Below are 24,056 nucleotides of genomic sequence, written 5' to 3'. Positions count from 1 at the left end.
TTATAAATATGTGTATATGTTTTGACTGAAGTGTGTCATTTTGCAAACAATCTAGGAGTTATGCAAATTGAGTGTGGTGTTTGGATAATTGTGTGAATATTTTGAAAAAAGGAGCCCTGTTTTCAAAATTGCGTGTAAACAATTGAGAAAAACTGTAACTGAGCATACAAGATTTCTGTCTCTGATTTCACTGGTTTTATTGGATAATAAAAGTTATTTTATCTCAGTGCTTGTTTGTATTCAGTGTATGTGAATGTTTAACCAGTGTGTTGTCAGTCAGATGTGCTAAGACTTCACACTGTTGAGCCGCCACTCCAATTGAAACTGTGGCCTGTTTTGGGTTTTGGACGCAGCACATCTGAGTGCAGGGTCAGTTTCTGATAGTGCTAAATCTTTGTCTTGTTGAACTGCAGCTTGTCTTCAGACCTCTGCAGCTGGTCCTTCATACCAACAAGCCATCAAACCCTACCCTCCTCCTTTACCTCTGGACATTTAGCTGCCCTGTCCCTGGTGGTGTGGTCTTTGATCTGGGTCAAGACTCTTTTCTGTTCTGGTTCCTCTGTGGTGGAATAAACTCCCTACTGATGTCAGGACAGCACAGTCACTGAACATCTTGACCAACATCTGAAAACCATCTTTCACATGATACCAGAGCCCTGCCAGCACATTCTCACTCCAACCTCGTCACATATTGACTTTTGGTCATGGACTTCCCACATCCACATATGACGTGCAAGGAACCATTGGTGCATTCTGGGACACCATGTCAAGTTCAGCCTGTTACATGCATTGTCTTCTTTCAAAGTACACTTCTGTTTTCACAGAAAAGTTAACGTCTACATACCGTCTCTTTCAAAATCACACTACGTTGGTACAACACTGTGAACAGACGTTTTTTCGTTCAACAAAAGCATGTGGTTAGGTTGAGGATAAAAGAACAGGGTTTTGGCTTAAGAATCTTACGGGACATGAACACCGCCCTTCCAGACCGCCCCTGTCAGACTTTCACCGCCTAAACTTTTGAACTTGTCCCGCTGCGTTTCCCCGATGCCACCAGGCACTGTTAAACTATAACAGCAACCGGCCGCGTGTCACGCCAACGTTAAAGGCCTTTTTCTGTTGGTTTCTGACGCTGAAAGTCGCTGCCCAAGCATCGGATTTTGACAACTTTGGAGTGAGACCAGGCTCGCCCTGCACAGTTTTCTTATTAGAGCTTCCGGCCACTCCTGTTGGATTTCCAACTACGACTGCCTGGCAGATCATAATTGGGTCTGGATTACAAAATGTAAGATGTCTTGATTGGGATCTATTTGAATGGACACTGTTAATAGTTTGCACTGTGAAAGTGTTGCAATCCAGTGGGTGGTGGTGATGCAACAGTCTTAAACTCTACAGATTGAGAAAAAGAACAGGTGTGTTAACGTTTCAGAGTTTTCTTTATTTTATTCTTTGGGGGTGATGATGGCCTCCAGAAGAGAGCTCGTGTTGACGGAGCAGTGAGCATGACGACTGACATGAGAGAATTCTTTTAGCATTAGGCCACAGTTGTCGGGACAATGGAGGGAGGCTAAAGTTACATGATGGATTTTGTGTTTTGAGTGGAGATTGACTGAGTGGGATATGGACCGTGGAAGAGACTGTGTTGAGACTGTACTCGCTTCCTGAGTGACTTTTGGATGATGGAAAGCGAGGCTTGGGGCATGGAGATGATGGAGATGATGGAGATGATGGAGACAAGACCAGTTAAACTGGGAAGCTGTCAGGTTCATTTAACATTTAATGTCAGCTTACTGTGCAGCAGAGACTTTTCGTCCTTTAACATCGATGCCATGTTCATGTGACTGGTCAGTCTGAAGGGACACACAGCTGGGATCAGGTTCAGGTTCAGGTCCAGGGGAGTCTGGTCTCTGATGGATCCTAGCACACAGAGAGGAAGAGCAGCAGGGAGGGAAATTCAGTTTTCAGTCTTCAGCCTCAGTATCAGCAGCTATCAACAGGAGAAGTAGAATCCTACAGGATGACAGCAGACTGACAGGAACACTGAGAGCAGCTGTAAACCTCACTGACCACCAGGGGGAGCTCACAATCCAAACCTCCACCCTGTGGACCTGCACACTGAGCCCTCCCACACTTCACTCACTCTGTCATGTGTTTAAATTCTCACTGTTAACACTGTGACACTGCTGAGTCCACAGGGATAACATGAGGACTACAGTCGTTGCCATGGATACAGCATGACTTATGACAAACAGTTGAAGCTGTGATTAATCATGAAACCGTGGGCTGATCGTCCTCACACTCACAGATGCTCTCATTTGTTTCTGTTGGATTCACTTTGAAAACTTTTGTCTCTGTGTAAACCCTGGTTAAAAACCCCAGAGTTAATACACGCACAGCAGTAGATAACTATTGTTGCTATCATAAAAGTTTGTCATTTTAAGGATGTAAATTGTATAAAAGTTCATGTCACTTTAAGTACGTTGCTTTTCTATAGTTTGTCTGAAGGGTACAGCCCTTAACACGAGGTGTGACAGACTAACCTGCATGTGTTTTGTTCATCTGCTTTAGATTAAGCGGCGTTCATAAGGTCGGAGGTTCCGAGGTCCCGACCATTAACTGGTTATATTGACACATTGTGGCTCTTTGAGTACATTTACAGGTTTATTATGAGTCAGTGTTGAGGTGAGAGAGCAGAGAAACAGGAAACAGAGAGTTGATGAACATGTTGAAGGTGAAACAGGATCAAATGTGATGTCAAGTGTTGAGTGTGATACCTTTTCATGTTGGTGATAACCTGCAGCCTCCTGATGAAGACAGACAGACAGACACAGACAGACACAGACAGACAGACAGACAGACAGACAGGTTCATCATTAGACTTTAAAGTGTTTGTTGTCAGATAAACTTTGTGCTGTGGAGTCTGGATCAAAGACAGGAGGTGAACACATGAACCAACAGAGACACATTAGAGACTGGAATCAATCAAAGGTCCACTTACTCAGTTTCTTCTCATGGACTTCATCACTCTGCAGCTCTCTGCTGTCTGGACCAGGTCTGTGGACACAAAGAGTTTTCTGTTGATCTGAGTGGGACCATGTGCTCCATCAGGACTCAGACTGGAGGCAGACTGGCTCTTTTAAGCCCTCTTCAGACAGGAAATATGTGACACTGCTGCCGTCATGGATTTGTTAAAGTGATATTTGCTCATTGAGACAGAGGAGACGTTTACGCTGATGTTTCTTACAGCTTCATTCACACATGGCAGCACATTTATGGACAGAGACTCCATGACAGAGAGAACAACAGTGAGTGAAATGATGTGAAGGAAGAAGAAGGTTTTCTCAGCCTCTGTTAGAGTTCATAATGTGTCCTCTTCTACACCACAGGGACACACTTCATGTTGCTTTGTCTTTGTCTGTCTTTGGGGATGACCTCACTTTTCACTTGTGTTTGAGCGACTCTGAAAAGCTCTTCAACATTTCAAATGTTCCAATGTGCTCGTCACATCATCCAAAATCAATCCCATCAGCTCCCAGAGACTTTCTACCTTCATCTGTAGAGGAAACACTGAGAGCATCAGTCCAATCATTGATCAGCACGTCATCACTCATTCATCCTTGACATCATTTCTCCTGGACTCAACCTCCTGATTATCACTGATGGACTCTGAGTCACGTGACGTCCACCACTAATGTCTCCTCTCAGTCAGGCTGTTGGTGGATCTGTGGCCCTCTGGTGGCACAAAGGGAAACTGCAGCATGTCACTTTGAGCTGACACACTCAGTTCACCCAAAATAATAACAGCCATCATTATTTCTGTGCTGATTGAATATGGCTGATGTGCTTTGAACACCTTCTTTATGCAGACGCTCACTTACAAACATAAAACCAGTTTCTCTCTAAATGTCATCGACCAGTAAAAACTTTCATGTCCTGATGGATCATCACCAGGATCACGTTTCTGTCTCAACATGAAGATTAAAGAGGGAAATTAATTCTTTTAAAACTGAACTCAACTTTAAAATAAAGTCAGAAACACCAACATGATAAAAACTAGATCACATATTAAATTCTACTGTGGGTGGATTTGTGGCTCAGATCACCTCAGTACTTCATACAGTCACGTGACAGTGTCCATGGCAGAGTAGACATATGACTTAAGAACTATGTGACCTACTGAGGGCCTTTTCTCATTAGTTTATTACATTTTTATAAACCCAACACAGAAAACTGATCAGTACATGTATCAATAGTGATTTGTTATTGGACAGAGAAGATGCTGTTTGTTTTTATTGGTCAGTGGTGAGGACGAATCAGAGCAGAGGAAGCTGCCATCAGCCACTCTACTTCTATCAGTCCACTGGATGGCCTCATGGAGCTGATGGGGAGGATTTTACTGTTTCATGGGAATCAAAACTAAATGTCACTTTGTGTGGCGGCCATCTTTGATCCTGATGTTTGAATAATTAATTTAATCCTTAACCATAACCCTCTTTTATTTAAAGAGATGAAAAAAAGTTAGTGAGAAACCAGATAACCTGCAGTTATCAGCTGGATGTGGTGTAGTTACTCACTGTGACCACTGGAGGTCATTACTTTAAATATTCTACTCCTCTCTCCTCCCTCCCCCCTCCTTTTCTCCTCCTCTCCTCAGACCTGAAAACTGGTTTTCCTTCATTCCACAGCTGACTGAAGAAAACAAGCCTTTTGTTATAACAAACAGAGCAGCTTGGTTTGAGTTGTTTTAAGACTCAAAGCAGATGAAGATATTTTCAAAATGGCTTCTCTCCTGCTCAGCTCCTCTTTAACACAAGCCCCTTTTACACTGCCAGATTTTCCACGAATGTTGGGCCATTTTGCCGCCAAGCTGCAAGCGTTTAGTCACACAGAGCCGGATTGGCGAGTTGATCCGAGGTGCCCAATTTTGTGGGAGGAGCTGTTGATGACGCCGCACGTGCGACCCACTGGCGGTGGGTAAACAGGAAACAGCTGATAGCAGGAATTAGCGAGCAGCTAGTAGCAAGAGGGAAACACAAACCTGACAGACACTGTAAAGATGAGCAACTGGGGAGACAAGGAATTGCACGCCCTCCTTGTCCTCGCAAACGAAGAGGCCATTAACCGTCAGATGACGGGGACGGTGAAGAACGGGCCGACTTACGAGAGAATCGCCGAAGGACTGACCAGCCGCGGCTTCCCTCCCACGTCACTGTTTACGTCACACGCTGAGCTACACGTTTTGTTACTTGCTCACGCCCCCCATTGCCCCGAAAAAGGCACATTCTGTATAAACAAAAGTAGGTAGGCGGCATTTTGCTGCACTCCCCGATTTTGTTTTTATACTGCCAATGCTGAAAAAAGACTGATTGGGCTTTCCTGCAAATTTGCACAATTTCTATCTACAAAGGGCTACAGAGAAGCCTGAAGAGAAAACTACAACAGACAAAGTAGCTCAGGCAACTGAATTAAAGCATCTCTTACCTTTCTTGCATTTCACACCCACCTAAAAAAATTGGAACATCCACAACTCCCGCCTCCCTCCAAAGTCCCATCCCCCTCCTCCTGCAACTCCACCTCCCTCCAAAGGCCTACTCCGCTCTCCTTCATTATGTCCTCATTACGTCTATGATAGACGTAGGCGTTGGCAAGGCAATGTTAGATACACGGAAGAGGAGAGCGAGTGTAACACGCCAAGAGAAGAGTAGAAGAGAAGAGGAGTAAAACACGCTGCTGACTGGCAACAAACAAGGGAGATAATACAGAGGCTCATGCTACGTTAGGCTACAGTAGGCTAACTGTTAGCAACTGGATGCTGTGTTGTCATATATAACGTTACAGCCTATGATACATTAGAGGCAAACTAAAAAGACCTGTCCAGCAGAAACTCTGCGACCATCTCGTCCCTTTTTAGCTCAGGATGAAGCTGCATCAGTCTTCGCCATTGCTCGAAAGCAGAGCAGATGTTGACCCGAGTTTTGGCTTTAGCTACGGCTAAAGAAGAGCTGCAAGCATCCATCTGATCTGTTGTACATGAATGCATCTGCACATTGTTTGCATGTGTTAGATACTGAATATTATAGTGCACTGAGATTTGTCACAAATTGTAGAGCACTCACTCATCACTGTACGTGTCCAAGGCTGGCCGGCCATCTTTGACCTTTCGTAGGCTCAGTCACTGGTATTTGTTCATTTATACAATTGTACTTTAATTGAGCAGAGATCTGACTGCAGCTACAGTCTGAGATCTCAAGACTTAGTTGTGTTTGTTTGAGCTTGGAAAAAAAGCTTTTAGGAGCTCTGCTCCTCTCACTTGGAATAGTCTTCAAAAAGAGTTGAAGCAACATCAACTGGTCTCTGTCTGTTTTTAAAGCTCTCATAAGTACAAGGATGAATGCGACAGTTGGTTCTTGTCATTGTGCGAAGGCGTAATATTTCTGCATATTACTGTATATCTTTTATGTTTTTTTATTGTGTTGTTTGTCTGTAACTTTTTCTTACGCTGCTGTCTTGGCCAGGTCTTTCTTGAAAAAGAGATTGTTGATGTCAGCAGGACTTACCTGGTTAAATATGGGTTAAGCAAAAGTGAGCTCTGATCTATGTTCATATAGGTCACATTACTTATTAGAAATTGATGCAGGCACCTAAATAAGCTTTGATTTATGGTTAAACAGGTCACTTTACTTATCGCTTAGTATTTGATGCAATTATCTAAATGTGCCTTGATTTATGTTTTTACGGGTGACATAACTTATTACTGAGTACTTGATACAATTAGCCAAATGAGCTTTGGTTGATGAAAGTGTCTTAGTAAGCTTTGATTCATGGTTATACAGATTACATTAATTATTACTCAGAATTTGACACAACTGATTAAGTGAACCCAGATGTATGTCAACATTACTTATTACACAATATTCACAACCCATTCCAAAGTCATAAAATACTGCTGCTTTGTAAGTGATTTGGGCATCAGCCACCTTTCAGGGCGGTATGATGCCAGGTCGCGTCAGTGTGTAAAGTGGTCCAGTGGAACCTGTGGTGGTGTTATGATACGCCGCCGGTTGGCAGGAGGGCACCTGTGGTGGTGGTATTATGATAAACTGAAATAGCAAAAAAATCCTGATAGGCTGGGCTGGAGGTGTGGTGGATGGGTCCAACAAACCCAGGACTTTCACCCAGTAGGCTGGTGTTCTCTTCCCTTGGAGCCAAACGTTGACGTTTTTTTTCTAAACCTAACCAAGTGCTTATGTTGACATCCCGGCGCTGGTAGCAGCATCCTGGAATGTAAACAGCAGATGCAGAAGGATACCTAGCACGTATTATATATACATGGAGGGCGACTGCAAAGCAGCAATATGTTATGACTTAGGAATGAGAACGGGTCACAAATACCATCAATTTGTCAATGATTTCAGCTTCAGACATCGACTCCAAAAGCCACCTTAAAGGGGAACTAATGTTTTTTTCACCCTGGGCCCTATTTTCTGATCTACTTTTGCCTAAATGAGTGATAGGATGTTCAATATGTGACATTTCTCCAGTATGAAGCTCGGGCCGACCTGCCTGCAGCCCATGAGTGCTACACAGTACCTGCAGCGGCCCGGGTTTGACTCCAGCCTGTGGCCCTTTGCTGCATATCACTCTCTCTCTCTTCCCCTCACGCTTGACTGTCCTATCGATTAAAGGCTAAAATGTCCCAAAAAAAATCTTTTAAAAAATCAGCACAGTAAACTCCATTAAGATGAGAATTTTACCTCAAATATTAAACCTAATTCAAAATTTCCTTGTTTTGTTTTTGACAGAGGCATTCTTTGAGAGATAACACTCCATCACAATCTCCCTCTTGTGGAATTACAAAACCAATAGGATAAGTAGGAAACTTCTACACTAATACAATTCTAAAGGAGGACTAACTCTTTCAAATTCCATGCTGTACTATTGGACCTCTGTTATTAAGCCCTTTACATTTTTGCTAGATACATCAATCTCTCAGCCTAACTGGTTAAAAACTGAGCAAGAATATTGTTTTCCCCACTCCATTGGTGATATACTCCTCGCTCTCACTCCCATTGATATACAATTATAATCTTATCATACATAATTTAATACATATATGGAAGCAGATCAAATCCCACTCCAATCTTAAGCCAACTTATCGTGTTCTTCCCATTGCTGTAAAGCCCTGTTAGGCAAATTGTGATTTGTGATATTGGGCTTTATAAATAAAATTGAAAATAAAATTGAAAATTGAATTGCAAAAAAACACACTTTCATGCCATTCATTCTAGATAAAACCTTCTGCACATGGAGCGACTTAGGAATCCATAGTATCAAGGATCTATGTTTAAATTTAACAGAAATTGAGAGGCAATCAACAATGGACAACTGTCCTAAAATGTCACCATATCAAGACTATTTCATCTCCTACCTATATGACACCCTGTTATCATCAGCATCTCCAACTTCTAAAAGATATAAAGCCAGCTGGATGAAACAAATATGTATTCAAATACCAGATGACATATGGGATGAAAGCCTTGGACACATACACAAATGTTCACTGTCTCCATAATCACCATTACTCCAAGGTAAAAATACACAACATATATCTATACATGTCACCAACTTGTGACAAATGTCATTCCTCAGAGGCAACTCTTTCTCGTAGATTTGTTTTGTGCCCCAAGGTCGCATCTTTTTGGACTGATGTCTTCAACAACATCTCAGAAATTATATATAATATTTCACCAGAATCACAGCCTATATTAATCATTTTGGGTGTATCTGAAGCATTAAGGCAGCTCTCCACTGCACAACAAAAGTTCCTCTCTGACTGTATCATTACAGCAAAAAAAAACCTACTACTCATATCATGGAAAGGATCAATGGTGCCTACCTACAATATGTGACGTGAGATTTCAGAGCCAGACTTTCACTCTCTGAGTGAGTGTTTTGACTTGCCACAACAAACATGTCTGAATTTTTACCCGATTTTGACCAACTGGATCTGGATGAGCCATTTGAATTTGACCACCTCCCGTATTTATTTGAACACGGAGTACACGGACGTACACGGATGCACACGGACGCAGAGCTCATTGAAACTGAAGAGCGGACGAGGAGAGAGAGGGAGCAGCAACAGGCAGAGGAACATGTCATTTAGACAAAAGTAGATCTGAAAATAGGGCCCAGGTTGAAAAAAACATTAGTTCCCCTTTAATGAGTGACACAAGGAAAAGAGATAGGGGAACAGAAGAGGTTCAGTCCTGTACTTTGACTTTGGTCTGTTTCATGTTTCCTCCCTTTATTTAGTTTATGCACATTTATTGTGTCTATGTTTTGTTTTGTTTTGTTTTTACAACAATTTCCCACATCTGTGAACGTATTATTTGGGAGCTCTATCAAGTAAATTGAAATGAGCACTGACACTACAATATGATATATGTAATTCCATCTTTGGCTCATTAAACACACTTGGAAAAAACTGATGGAGAAATGAGCATTAAAGGACTGAGAGCAGACAGAGTTCATCCTCAGTCTCTCAGGTGTGTTTCACCAGGTGAGCCCTCTGATCCCTGCTGGGTCCTAGTGCTCGTCCACCTCCCACCTTCAGATCAGACTGAACTCATCCTCTCATTCAGAGCAACACTTCATCTGAACTTCAAACTTAACAGTTTCTCTCTGCCCACTCACACAGGCGGCCATCTTGTTTCACAGCTTTAAATAGTCACAGGTTCACCATCAATTCAACTGTTTCTCTAACCACAACAATCAATGACATCATGAAAACCAATCATTCCTCCACTTACTGAACTTTCAGGCATGAACTTCATTAGTGTTCAGCTCTCTTCTGTCCTCAGCAGGTCTGAGTGTCACTTCAACTTCAACTCCGATCAGTCCGTGTGAATCCTTCATCAGAGTGTGAGTTCTGACTTCACTGTGAAAGTATGCAGTCTAACCAGTTGGACTGAGTCTCAACGTGAGCTGCGTTCACAGGATTAAATGTTAGTGTGAATATAAACCTCCTCACAGCAACAACAAGAGTCTTTCAGGATCAAATTCAGTATCTGTGCAAAAGTCATGATGACTTGTAAAGAGCTGCTTTGACAGCAGATAGTTTAGAGGATCCATGCACGGCGCTCTTTGTCACTTTGTGCTCTTGTATATGTAGATGAATGGGGAACAGATGATGGTGCAGAAACCTTTGCAGACACTGTTGTGTAGAGTTTAGCTTGCTGAACACAACTTGAATAAAAGCAGTAGTCTTGTTTGAGATGAATTGCGCCTCGCCTGGAAAGTGAACAAGATCAGGCGGCTGCAGCAAGAGGCGGTGACAAAAAGTTGCAATGAGGTCAAACAGTTTCCCGACAGTTTCCAGCAGTCTTCAGTCCGTACAGGAAGTCACAGAAACACAAATCCTGTCACCAACCTCAACCTTCATTTTACATGAATTCTCATGTAAATAAATTATTAAATTAAATTAAAATTAAGAACATCAGCCTAACATTCAAACACAGAGGAAAGAAACACAAGACAACAGCTTTCATCAAAGATCAGTCAGATACAGTCAGGGCTTCACATCTGTACAGATGATTTTTAAGATTCCTCACATCCCACTGACCACCAGTCTCTGTGATTAGGGCTGGGCGGTATGACAAAATTTTCATATCACGGTTTTAAGAAAAAATCATATCAGTTTCACGGTATTTCATGGTCTTTTGCTCAGGTTCGGCCAACTTGACATGCTGCTGTGTTGTGCTATGGCCTATTCAAGTGCCGGAATTTGTTATTTACCTGACAACGCCTGAACACAACACACGCTCCGCTCCATTCATTTGGGCTCCACTGACTGCGTACAGAAGCCACACGTAGAGAAGCCAGCGGGGTTGTTTACCGTTTGCTGAGCCGAGAGGCTGCATGTAGTCTGCATGAAATGTTAAAGCATTTTCCACCTAAGTTATTAAATATATTTGAGTTATCTACAAGTTTACTGTACTGTTTGTCATCTACTCGCTTTCAAATGTCCGCCACGGACATTTACACACGGATAAACATGGGTAAATGCATGAAAAAAATCATCACATATCACCTCTGATAATGGTTTATTCATTTAAAAACACATTGTGCTCATTTAGCACACTATTTCATGTAGTTTTTATCTGCTGGAGGGTAGTGTAGGGGAGCGTAGCGCGACAAAAATAGAAGAGCCACGTAAAATAGAGAGTTGCAGCTCCTGTTGCCGGTGGAGCAGCTGTAATTGATTAACAGGGGGCGAGCTGCTACGGGACTCGCGCTGCAGACGTGTCGCGCCGCTGACGTGCCCGGTGGAGCCCGGCCATAACTGTCTCGGACTCGGGACGGGTCGTCTTCGGTCAGGAAAATGCGGCCCGAGCCGTGCTCTAGTGTGCTCACCTGTGTGTGTGCGCTTTGTCTGTGTGTGTGTGTGTGTGCGTGCACATCGGGGCGAAACTCCGCCGTGCGCGATACAGAGGACAGAGGAGAACTGTAAACGGCGGTGCGCCGCTGCTAGCTGCATATAGGGGGAAACACTGCTCTTTTTGGTATGAGTTCTTCTGGGTCATCATGTACAGTTGCTTTGCGTTCAGGACTCTCTCCAGCAGCCATTCTCGCCTCTAAACTTTTCTATGCTAAGGAAAAGATCAAAGCGTGCCTGTGGTGTGCAACGGTGAAATGGGTCCCCGCTGAAACACTTTCCCGCCGCACATGTTCCGGATGTTGTTTGGGCTATTCACCGGTATTGCAGTATATGAAAAATTCATATCATAACAAAAATAAATACCGGTTTTCGGTACAAACCGGTATACCGCCAAGCCCTATCTGTGATGCTAAATACTTCAGTAATTAAAACAATCCAGTGTTAAAGGGCCAGTGTGTAAAATGGGTTGAAAACAGTGACATCAGTGGTCAAATTCTAGATTGCAGGGCTCACTCGCTCACCCCTCCCGTCGGGTAAATGACGGTGGCCTCGTAGGGACAAAAAGCCTTGCGCACGAGTTTTTCAGGAGTAGGTCTATCTAGCGATGAGGTGAATATTTATTTAGAAATCTAAACCATGTTACGATATTGTAATGAATCCCTCACGAGCAGGAGACCAGAGGAGCGTTCGGGAAAAAGGCCCGTTTATTTGAGCACTCCAAAAACTCCGGTAACACTCCAGGGGGTAAAAGACTCCGTCCCAAACTCTGACTCTTCTAGCGTAACAGACACACTTCATAACTTTACACACATACTCGTTTACCATTCTGAGTGGGGACCCCCCTCCCCTCTCTGCTCCACCAATCTCCAGCCCGCACACTGACTGACAGCGTAGCCTGTAAACAGAGCTCAGCTATTTATTTAGCCTAGCAATATCTCCGGACTATAGTAGCTGCAATGGACGACTTTGAACGCGATTTTGAAGAGTTTCTTGTAGCGGACACAGACCCAGAGCCATACCTGTTTGAGCCGGAGCATACAGATGAGGAACTCCATGTGTTTGATGCTGAGCGGGTGAGAAGAGAGGCTGAATGCACAGAATGGGATTCGGTGCTACTGCTACCATTGTTGGGGAGATATATCATCAGGAGGAAAAGCGCCGCAGAGAGTGCATCACAAGGAGTGAAGTTGCGTCTTCTTTTCCTCGCAGATGACAGTTCGGGTTCATTCTCTCCTGTTGCGTGGTAAGTGTGGTCCATTCGCAAACTTTATAACTAAAAAAACTTTTCACTACTCTCTATCAACGAACTACTAACACTCTCTGCTGTTTCCTCCTCCTTCTTCCTTCCTTCCGCTGTCTTCGTTGGTTTATTTATACACGCGAAACGCGTTCTCTGGCGGGCTGGATTGTCCTCTCGGTCTGCCGTACATACATGGCGGCGCAAGATGGCGATCTCTCTAAAGCAAGGCCCTTGCTATATATATATATATATATATATATATATATATATATATATATATATATATATATATATAAAAGCATAATTATAAGGCTACGAAAACCAAACAAATTTTATTTTATAGCGATCATACACTTGTATAAACATATTAATGGGTAAAATATTCAGATTCAGATTCAGATTGACAATAAACCATGCCAAATATTACACACTGGCCCTTTAATATACAACAGACTGTGTTTAGTTTATGATGAATGTATTTAGTCTCTGGCGACTAAACATCACCATCAGTCACACAGCATGTTTTCTGTTCCCAGAATAAACCTGCAAATCTGACAAATAACATCTAAAACTCTGAAATTCAACAAAACAGAAAAGTTTATATTAAACATCATCTTGTTGAGTCAACATCTAAACCAATCAGCTGCTAGATCAGGTGAGAGCCAGGCGTTTCCCATAATGCCCTGGGTCTTGCAGTTGGTGGAGAGCAGCTGCAGTGCCTGGCTCTAAAAACTGCGGCTGTCTTGTGAGATTATTAATGTCCACTTTTGCATGACATCAGAGCAAGTCGGGATGAAGTCGGACACAAATCTAACCGTCATGCATTGTGTGGCAATCACCAGAGATCGAATCTGCGCAAGCCTGGCTCATCTCGAATGAGTGTCTTTATTCAGACAGCACAGACTGACCTGAGAGACCCAGTCATTTGTGCACAAACATTCCCAGTACAACTTCACCGAGCCACCACCTGACTACAGGTCTAATAAGTGATTGAAAACAGCTGTGTGGCTGTGAGGAGACTTTCCTCTGAACAGTAACTGAAGCTGTCAGATGAATGTAGTGCAGTAAAAGTACCACATGTTCCTCTGAGATGTAGTGCAGTAAAAGTACCACATGTTCCTCTGAGATGTAGTGCAGTAAAAGTACCACATGTTCCTCTGAGATTTGATGGTTTAGTCACAGAGTTTCCCCTACCCACAAAGTGTTATGGTTTTCTTTCACAAATGTGGGAATGATGGTCCGAAATTGCGTTAAAATGTACAAAACAGTGAAATTTCTCTCGCCTGGCCGGCCAGCACTCTGGGTGCTCAGCACCCCTAAACCTCTGATCGTATATAATGTTGAAAAAACTTTAAGAAGTCATAGTACAGTTATGTTAAAAATGTAACACTCTGAATGAGTGTTCTGTGGGGCAGTGGCACAAGAGGCCTGAGTGGAAAATATACTTTAAAATTATTCGTCATTAAAGCCATTGTTTTAATAATCATTTTAAAAAGGTGTTTAAAGCCTGTTAACAAATATTAATTAGTTCAAATTATTTCATTAAAAATATTTTTTTTTCTGTGGACAATGAATGAATGAATGAATTAATGAATGAATGAATGACTTTATTTCGAACCAAAGTTTAAAACAATGTTGTGACAACAAGAAATGAAAAACAAAACCCCCCCAGAAATGTTCTAAAAGGAGTAGGTAGAAGTAAAACTTATATGTTCCTACCCCTCTTTCACTTTTCTTCTATTAACTTAAACTATTTGCACAATTTCTTAAATGTATATATAGTTACATACAACAATTAAGATAATTTTACAACCCAATTTTCTAATTATATTACATTCCTAAATTATTTACAACTTGTGTTATGAAGATATTTACACTGCTCAAAAACTGAAGGGAACACTCAATGGTCACAGTGTAACAGGAAGTCAGTTAAACTTCAGGGATATCAATGTGTCCATTCAGGAAGCGCAAGTGATTGTGAATCAGTTTCAGCTGCTTTGGTGCAAATCAAAGTGACAACAGGTGCAATGGAGAGGCAAAAGCAAGACACCCCCCAAAAAGGGAATGGTTTTACATGTGGTGTCCACAGACAGTTGCTCTCTCCTTATCCTTCCTGACTGATTCTTCTCTAGTTTGGTCTTCTGCTAGTGTCCTTGGCACTACTGGTAGCATGAGGCCGTACCTGCAGGCCAATCAGGTTGAGACCAGATACCAGGAGACCGGCCGTTACACCAGGAGAGCTGGACAGGGCCGTAGAAGGGCATCAACCCAGCAGCAGGACCGCTATCTGCTCCTTTGTGTGAGGAGGAACAGGAGGAGCACTGCCAGAGCCCTACAACATGACCTCCAGCAGGCTACTGGTGTGCATGTTTCTGACCACACTGTCAGAAACAGACTCCATGAGGGTGGCATGAGGGCCCCACGTCCTCTAGTGGGACCTGTGCTCACAGCCCAGCACCGTGCAGCTCCATCATTCACCAGAGAACACCAGAACTGGCAGGTCCACCATTGGTGCCGGCGGGGGCCGTACACACTACTGAGTCACATGATGAGTTGATGATGTTTTACTTTGATTTTCGGTGTGATTTTGAATCCAGCCTTCAGTGGGTTGATGATTTTGGTTCCCACTGACTGTTGTTATGTCATTTTGTTCTCAACAAGTCCTGTACAGACTGAACTATCTGTTCAGCAGTGAGAAAGTTTCTCTAACAGGAGGAGACTCTCCCTCCTACAGAGAACACAGAGACACTGAGGAACAAGGTGACAAGAACCCAAACCCAGGATAAAGAGGTTCAGTGAATGTGGTGTTGAAGGTGTGGAGGTGGATCAGTGTGTCAGAGGAGACTGTGAAGAAGGACAGAGTACCAGCAGGACAGTCCACATACACTGCTACTCTACCAGAGGAGGAGGAGGAGGAGGAGGAGGAGGAAGAAGAAGAGGTGTATGTTTCTCTGTTATTGTTCCTGACATAGTAACGACCATCAGAGCAGATCAGACTCCAGGACTGATCATTCCTTCCAAACACACAGTCAGTTCTGTGTCCTCTCCTCCTGATTCCTCTGTAACTCACTGATATATAAACCTCTCCTCTACACTCGACCTCCCAGTAACAGCGACCAGTCAGACCAGTTCTACACAGCAGCTGAGGCCAGTAGTCAAATCTGTCTGGATGATCAGGATATGACTGATCCTTCTCTACATGTGTCACCTTCCTGTTGTTGTCAGACAGTTTGATCTCTCTGTTCACTGTGTTTGTGTCGATTGTGAGTTCACAGGAATCTGATGGAGAGAAGAAGACACAATACAGCTGCAGTTATTCATCTGTCATCACTCTGATGATGACATCAGAGATTTGAATGAGTGATGTCACAGTTTGAAGATCAAATGAAAAACACACTTACACTTCCTCAGACCTGGTGTCAACCATCGGACTCCAGCAGGCTCCACCCTGAAAGGAGGAGGGGGGTCAGAGCAGCACTTCCTCTTTCACCATGGAAACATGGACATTACATCACTCTCATACACACAGCTTTGTTATTGTCTCCACATGGACTGACATGGTCATCACTTATTATTAATCAGCTGATATTGTTTTAGTTCAGTGTACCTGAGCAGGTGGTGTTTCAACAGTTTACTGTGGGTTCATCACCACCACACAACACTTGACCATTACAGTCAGCTGATCCATTGTCAATATACAAGTATTGATTATTGGAGCTTTGAAACCACCTGTTTTACTCCTGATGAGTGACCTCCTTTGTTTGTGTCATAATGACTGTTGTCTGTCACAAGTAAAAGAGACACAACCTCTGATGGAGGAGGTCGGGGTGGATGGTTGGATGGGTTAGGGTTGCTGTTCACATCCTGTCTCCTAGCAACAGTCAGCACTGGTTTTTATCATCTGTAATCTGGATATAAAATATGACAGTCAAAGTCCATCTGCAGCCACAGTGCACTGCCTGTTTCCCCATAATGTTGGTCCAGTTCTAAATAAAGCTCTTTGGTCTCTGACACACCACGTCCACAATCAGCTGTTAGTTCTTCATTGAGCGTCTGTGGCTGACTGTCACCTTTAGTTTCTGTGGTGAGTCCCACTACAAGTCGACTCTTATCAGCCAGGGAACTCTCTGTCAGTGCAAAACAAACCAAATCCAGGTGAAGCTGAACTCCTTTTAAATCAGGAAACATTCCCATTATGATGACACCCACTGGTGTCAGATGATGAAGACCAAAACATCCCCCACTATAGTTTCATATGAGCCCACAAACCTGCAGCATGACCACAATGACACACGTCAACCCACCATGAACCTCCAACGTGTCAGGATACACCACTGTCCTATTATCCAATGTTGAAACAAGACAAGGCTCCAGAAACATTTCATCACCTTCCCTCCCTGTTTTGGCCCATCCTGGCTACTGTTCCCTGACTACTTGTGTCTGTATTGATGGTCTGATGTGGGACACAAACAGTTTGATGAGTCAGTGTTTATCAGCTGTGGTTGTTTGAGGTCAGCTTGGTGTGTCAGGGTCATATGAGCCAGGCTGACAGTGTGACAGAGACAAAGTTTCCAGCTCTACCTCCTCTATCAGACTGAGTGTGTGTGGCTGCAGCAGGCCTCTTCATACCTGAGAGTGTCCAGTCTCCAGTGTGGATCCTTCAGTCCAGCCGACAGCAGCTTCACCCCTGAGTCTCCTGGATGATTGTAGCTCAGGTCCAGCTCTCTCAGATGGGAGGGGTTGGAGCTCAGAGCTGAGGCCAGAGAAGCACAGCCTTCCTCTGTGATCAGACAGCCTGACACACTGCAAACACACAAAACAACACACATGTCACATAATGTGAGGGTGGGTACCACAGTACTGCCATACTGTCGCCTACTGTGGGGTTACATCAACATTATTACTGACTTTTTTCTAGTCCCAACCAAACACCCACTAATGTCCACCAGCTATCTGACAACATTACTGATTCCTCTCTGATATTTCAAGTTCCAACAACAGAGAAAAAAACAAGATAGAACATGTTGATGGAAAGAGACTGAAACACAAAAGACAACTGGTTTGAAATCATATCAGCAGAGACAATCCTGTGATGGTTATGAGTTTATCAACTAATATAAATCAAGATTTAAGTGGCCATCAGTTGAACATGTTGATGAATCCTGACCTGAGAGTTTCCAGTGTACAGTGTGAACTCTTCAGTCCATCAGACAGAAGCTTCACTCCTGAATCCTTCAGGTGGTTGTTACTCAGGTCCAGGTGTCTCAGACTGGAGGACTGGGAGCTGAGAACTGAGGACAGAGCTTCACAGCTTCTCTCTGAGAGGTTACAACCACTCAGTCTGAAGAGACGATATAATAAAGAAATAAGAAGAGAGTAACTTCAAAAGACAACAGAGCATTTAAGTTATGATATATGAATCCAACTGTCTCTGTACTTACAGAGCTTTGTTGGAGGCTTTGACCACTGGCAGCAGCCTCAGAAGAGCCTCCTCTGAAGCAGAGTATTTCTTCAGGTCAAACACGTCCAGATCTTCTTCTGATGACAGTAAGATGAAGACCAGAGCTGACCACTGAGCAGGAGACAGTTTATCTGTGGAGAGACGTCCTGAACTCAGGGACTGTCGGATCTCCTCCACTAGAGAACGATCATTCAGTTCATTCAGACAGTGGAACAGATTGATGCTTCTCTCAGCAGACAGATCCTGGTTGATCTTCTTCTTGATGTACTCGACTGTTTCCTGATTGGTCTGTGAGCTACTTCCTGTCTGTCTCAGCAGACCTCCTAGGTGTCTCTGATTGGTCTGCAGTGAGAGACCCAGGAGGAAGCGGAGGAACAAGTCCAGGTGTCCATTTGGACTCTGTAAGGCCTTGTCCACAGCACTCTGGTGGAGATACTTCAGATTCTGTTTGTCTTTGAAGACTTTAGACCACCGGGATGTTGTTTGTTGTTCTTCCATCAGATTGACTCCAGAGTTGATGAAGGTCAGATGGACATGAAGAGCAGCCAGAAACTCCTGAACAGTGAGATGGACGAAGCAGAACACCTTGTCCTGGTACAGTCCTCTCTCCTCTTTAAAGATCTGTGTGAACACTCCTGAGTACACTGAGGCTGCTCTGATATCGATGCCACACTCTGTCAGGTCTGATTCATAGAAGATCAGGTTGCCTTTCTGCAGCTGATCAAAAGCCAGTTTTCCCAGAGACTTAATCATCTTCCTGCTCTTTTTACTCCAGTGATGATCTGTCTCAGCTCCTCCATCATACTTGATGTTCTTCACTTTGGTCTGAACCACCAGGAAGTGGATGTACATCTCAGTCAGGGTCTTGGGCAGCTCTCCTTCCTCTCTGGTCTTCATCACATCCTCCAGAACTGTAGCAGTGATCCAGCAGAAGACTGGGATGTGGCACATGATGTGGAGGCTTCGTGATGTCTTGATGTGGGAGATGATTCTGCTGGCCTGCTCCTCATCTCTGAATCTCTTCCTGAAGTACTCCTCCTTCTGTGGGTCAGTGAACCCTCTGACCTCTGTCACCATGTCAACACAGTCAGGAGGGATCTGATTGGCTGCTGCAGGTCGTGTGGTTATCCAGAGGCGAGCAGAGGGAAGCAGTTTCCCCCTGATGAGGTTTGTCAGCAGCACATCCACTGAGGTGGACTCTGTAACATCAGTCAGGATCTCATTCTTGTGGAAGTCCAGAGGAAGTCGACACTCATCCAGACCGTCAAAGATGAACACAACCTGGAACTCTTCAAACCTGCAGATTCCTGCTTCTTTGGTTTCAGTAAAGAAGTGATGAACAAGTTCCACCAAGTTGTACTTTTTCTCTTTCAGCACATTCAGCTCTCTGAAAGTGAATGGAAATGTCAACTGTATGTCCTGGTTGGCTTTGTCTTCAGCCCAGTCCAGAGTGAACTTCTGTGTTAAGACTGTTTTCCCAATGCCAGCCACTCCCTTTGTCATCACTGTTCTGATTGGTTCGTCTCTTCCAGGTGAGGCTTTAAAGATATCTTCTTGTCTGATGGTTGTTTCTGGTCTGTGTGGTTTCCTGGATGCTGTTTCAATCTGTCTGACCTCATGTTCATCATTGACCTCTGCAGTCCCTCCCTCTGTGATGTAGAGCTCTGTGTAGATCTGATTCAGAAGGGTTGGGTTTCCTGCTTTAGCGATCCCCTCAAACACACACTGGAACTTCTTCTGCAGGTTAGATTTCAGTTTACGCTGACAGACTGCAGAATAACTTCCTGAATGAACACAACAAAGAAGATCAGTAAGACAAAGAAAATATTTCAACATGTCATTTCCTCAAAGAATGAGTATATGAATATATTTTGGTCCGTCTCTTGAGACATTAGTAAACGTCCCATTTATCCATCATGTTAAATCTTTATAGAAATCCTCTTACTGCTCTGCAGACAGTCAGCCAGCTCCTCCTGCTTCATTCTCCTCAGGAAGTTCAGTGTGATCTTCACAAATGCCTCTCTGCTGCTCCTCCTCTGCTCTTCATCCTCCCCATCCAACACCTCCTCATCCTCCCTCTGACTCTCTAAGCATTCTGGGTAATCTGAACTCAGAACCTTCTGGATCTTCTTCAGCTCGTTCTTCACAAAAGTGAGGATGTTCTCCTCCAGCAGCTGGAACAGAATATTATATGAATGACACACTCAAACATCAGATCCATGTTGGACACACTGACAATCCACTGGTGTAAAAAGTGCAGCATGGAGATGATTGTGAACAGAATAGATGTCAAAGTAGTAGTTGTACATGTACAGACCATAAATATGGAGTCCAGGTGTGTTTGATGCTGCTGGGCAGACTGACCACTGGGAACCTCTGAGCTCTCCTGGTCCACTCTGTGGAGGAATTAGAAAGAATTAGTGCAGTGCCTGTTTGGAACGAGCCAACTGTTTGGCCTCTGGTATTGCTGCTTGCAGCTTTCTGTAGAAGACGAGATGCAAACAAATGATGCGCAACCAATTCTGTATCTGTCTCACATCAAATCCATCTGTTGAACCTAAATTAAGAACTTACAGTGGGTCATAAGAAGGACGTCCATCTTTGAATTCATCAAAACGATCCATAGACCGATCACTTTTCATGGACACACAGCTGGGTACAGGGGACTTTTCTCTCTGCTGCTGGAAACTGATAGAAACACTGACATTTACTGAACATACAAGATTTCTGTCTCTGATTTCACTGGTTTTATTGGATAATAAAAGTTATTTTATCTCAGTGCTTGTTTGTATTCAGTATATGTGAATGTTTAACCAGTGTGTTGTCAGTCAGATGTGCTAAGACTTCACACTGTTGAGCTGCCACTCCAATTGAAACTGTGGCCTGTTTTGGGTTTTGGACGCAGCACATCTGAGTGCAGGGTCAGTTTCAGATAGTGCTAAATCTTTGTCTTGTTGAACTGCAGCTTGTCTTCAGACCTCTGCAGCTGGTCCTTCATACTAACAAGCCATCAAACCCTACCCTCCTCCTTTACCTCTGGACGTTTAGCTGCCCTGTCCCTGGTGGTGTGGTCTTTGATCTGGGTCAAGACTCTTTTCTGTTCTGGTTCCTCTGTGGTGGAATGAACTCTCTACTGATGTCAGGACAGCACAGTCACTGAACATCTTGACCAACATCTTTATCACAATACTAGAGCCTTGCCAACACATTTCTCACTCCGACTGCGTCACATATCCACGTTTGGTCACGGACATTCCTCGTCCACATACAACACACAAGGCACCCTGAGTGCGTTGGTTGTTCACGTTCTCGGACATCATGTCCATTGTCTGTTTTCACAGAAAACTTAACGTCTACATATAGTCTCTTTTAAAAAAAACACACTACAACAGTACAACACTGTGAACTGACGTTTTTTTTCCTTCAACAACAAACACATAGTTGGGTTTAGGCATCAAAAACATGTGGTTAAGTTTAGAATGAAGAACAGTGTTTGTCTCTGGAATCTTATGGGACATGAACACCGCTCTCTCTGGTGAAAGGTGGAGTTTGCTGAATCCATCCACCACCCCTCCCTGCCCATCCCAGTAGGACTTTCACCACCGTAACTTTGGTCTTCGTCCCGTTGCATTTCCCCCTGAGGTCGTCGTGCGCCGTGAAAGTATAATGGCATCCAGCCCCATATAATGCCAATGGTAAACGCCTTTTTTGGTTGGTTTTTGACACCACAAGTCACTGCCCAATTGCCGGATTTTGACGACTTTGGAGTGAGACCGGGCTCGCCCTGCACAGTTTTCTTCTTAACACTTTCGTCCACTCCTGTTGGATTTCCAACTACGACTGCCTGGCAGATCATAATTGGGTCTGGATTACAAAACGTAAGATGTCTTGATTGGGATCTATTTGAATGGACACTGTAAATAGTTTGCTCTGTGAAAGTGTTGCAATCCAGTGGGTGGTGGTGATGCAACAGTCTTAAACTCTACAGATTGAGAAAAAGAACAGGTGTGTTAACGTTTCAGAGTTTTCTTTATTGTATTCTTTGGGGGTAATGATGGCCTCCAGAAGAGAGCTCGTGTTGACGGAGCAGTGAGCATGACGACTGACATGAGAGAATTCTTTTAGCATTAGGCCACAGTTGTTGGGACAATGGAGGGAGGCTAAAGTTACATGATGGATTTTGTGTTTTGAGTGGAGATTGACTGAGTGGGATATGGACCGTGGAAGAGACTGTGTTGAGACTGTACTCGCTTCCTGAGTGACTTTTAGATGACGGAAAGCGAGGCTTGGGGCATGGAGATGATGGAGATGATGGAGATGATGGAGACAAGACCAGTTATACTGGGAAGCTGTCAGGTTCATTTAACATTTAATGTCAGCTTACCGTGCAGCAGAGACTTTTCGTCCTTTAACATCGATGCCATGTTCATGTGACTGGTCAGACTTGGGGGACACACAGCTGGGGTCAGGTTCAGGTTCAGGTTCAGGTCGAGGGGAGTCTGGTCTCTGATGGATCCTAGCACACAGAGAGGAAGAGCAGCAGGGAGGGAAATTCAGTTTTCAGTCTTCAGCCTCAGTATCAGCAGCTATCAACAGGAGAAGTAGAATCCTACAGGATGACAGCAGACTGACAGGAACACTGAGAGCAGCTGTAAACCTCACTGACCACCAGGGGGAGCTCACAATCCAAACCTCCACCCTGTGGACCTGCACACTGAGCCCCCCCACACTTCACTCACTCTGTCATGTGTTTAAATTCTCACTGTTAACACTGTGACACTGCTGAGTCCACAGGGATAACATGAGGACTACAGTCGTTGCCATGGATACAGCATGACATATGACAAACAGTTGAAGCTGTGATTGATCTCAGAGTTTGTCTCCAACAGTTTTTGTATCAACAGTTTCTGCAACGTGTGTTCAGTCTGCTGCTTCAGACACTTTAACAGAGACACATCATGTAACGTTCACTATATATACAACACAAATCAAATCAAATCAAACTTTATGTGTTTAGCACTTTTCATGCATTAAAAAAGCAGCACAAAGTGCTTCACAGAATAAAAACATACAACAAAAATACATACAAATACATATTGAAAACCCGCCCCTCCCACCCCCACATATAAACACACACACACACACACCTGCGTACACACACACACACACACACACACACACACACACACACGGTTAGTATAGTCAGTAACATGGCTGGGCACTGAGGAACCAGGTGAGGAAAGAGCCACCTATGGGGGAGCTCATCCACACTGAGAGGTGTCACAGCCTACGGCCATAGGGAGCGCCGCCACAGAGACCACCCCGACCCAGATAAACTGGGGTGGACTCCACACATGGTGCAGAGCCTCCCAGTCCTCTGGACCAGAGGGATCTCCAGGACGACGTCCCCGCGGGCAGATTGGGTACACCTCTCAGCGTGGAGGCCCCCCATGAGGAAACACTGGAGCTAAACACTAAAAGACTAAAAGGCAATATAATAAGATAAAACAAGTATGAGATAAAATAATAATAAATAAATAAATAAATAAATGAAGATTTAGAAACTTAATAATAATAAAATGTATAAGGATTTAAAAATAAATCATTTAAAAGCATTAGAAATTAAAATAAAATATAATAGAAGAATTAAAAGAGTAAAAGAAATCAGTTAAAAGCCAAACTAAAAAGGTGAGTCTTGAGCCTCCTTTTAAAAACATCAACAGTCTCTACAGTCCTGATGTTCTCGGCAGGCTATTCCACAAGTGAGGGCCATGATGACTGAATGCAGCCTCCCCGTGGGTTTTTGTTCTAACTTTTGGAACAGTTAAAAGGCCAGTGCTGGAGGACCTCAGGATCCGTGAGGGTTGATATGATAAAAGCAGGTCAGATAAATAAGATGGCCCAAGACCGTTAAGACA

General features: G+C 43.7%; 3 protein-coding genes across 3 annotated transcripts in view; all 3 read right to left on the bottom strand.

The window, feature by feature from the left end:
- Positions 1–24,056, bottom strand: part of LOC144467503 (uncharacterized) — a 57,378-nt gene that overhangs the window by 22,833 nt on the left and 10,489 nt on the right. The window contains exons 3-4 of the mRNA XM_078176313.1: positions 22,523–22,654; positions 20,713–20,826 (exon numbers count right to left, since the gene is read on the bottom strand). Coding sequence (XP_078032439.1) covers positions 20,713–20,826; positions 22,523–22,654 — 246 coding nt within the window. The remainder of the gene's footprint in view (positions 1–20,712; positions 20,827–22,522; positions 22,655–24,056) is intronic.
- Positions 14,276–17,625, bottom strand: LOC144467500 (neoverrucotoxin subunit alpha-like). Its single transcript, XM_078176310.1, has 3 exons — positions 17,307–17,625; positions 16,079–16,125; positions 14,276–15,956 (listed from the first exon to the last, which is right to left on the bottom strand). Exons 1-3 carry the CDS (start codon positions 17,504–17,506, stop codon positions 15,406–15,408), a joined length of 798 nt encoding a protein of 265 aa, XP_078032436.1. The 5' UTR covers positions 17,507–17,625; the 3' UTR covers positions 14,276–15,405.
- LOC144467499 (NLR family CARD domain-containing protein 3-like) lies at positions 18,100–20,425 on the bottom strand. Its single transcript, XM_078176309.1, has 2 exons — positions 20,084–20,425; positions 18,100–19,922 (listed from the first exon to the last, which is right to left on the bottom strand). Exons 1-2 carry the CDS (start codon positions 20,118–20,120, stop codon positions 18,115–18,117), a joined length of 1,845 nt encoding a protein of 614 aa, XP_078032435.1. The 5' UTR covers positions 20,121–20,425; the 3' UTR covers positions 18,100–18,114.

The sequence above is a fragment of the Epinephelus lanceolatus genome, chromosome 17, assembly GCF_041903045.1.
Source record: "Epinephelus lanceolatus isolate andai-2023 chromosome 17, ASM4190304v1, whole genome shotgun sequence".
Classification (NCBI taxonomy): domain Eukaryota; kingdom Metazoa; phylum Chordata; class Actinopteri; order Perciformes; family Serranidae; genus Epinephelus; species Epinephelus lanceolatus.
Note: the sequence above shows the minus strand (reverse complement) of the source record. Positions and strands in the feature narration are given on the sequence as shown.

Coding starts and splice junctions, on each gene's coding strand:
- LOC144467500 (XM_078176310.1), bottom strand. CDS start 17,506: ATGTGTGTTGTTTTGTGTGTTTGCAGTGTGTCAGGCTGTCTGATCACA. Junction 16,126..17,306: donor TGGAGACTGGACACTCTCAG/GTATGAAGAGGC, acceptor TCCTCCTTTCAG/GGTGGAGCCTGCTGGAGTCC. Junction 15,957..16,078: donor GACACCAGGTCTGAGGAAGT/GTAAGTGTGTTT, acceptor TCTCTCCATCAG/ATTCCTGTGAACTCACAATC.
- LOC144467499 (XM_078176309.1), bottom strand. CDS start 20,120: ATGAAGCAGGAGGAGCTGGCTGACTGTCTGCAGAGCA. Junction 19,923..20,083: donor GGCTGACTGTCTGCAGAGCA/GTAAGAGGATTT, acceptor GTGTTCATTCAG/GAAGTTATTCTGCAGTCTGT.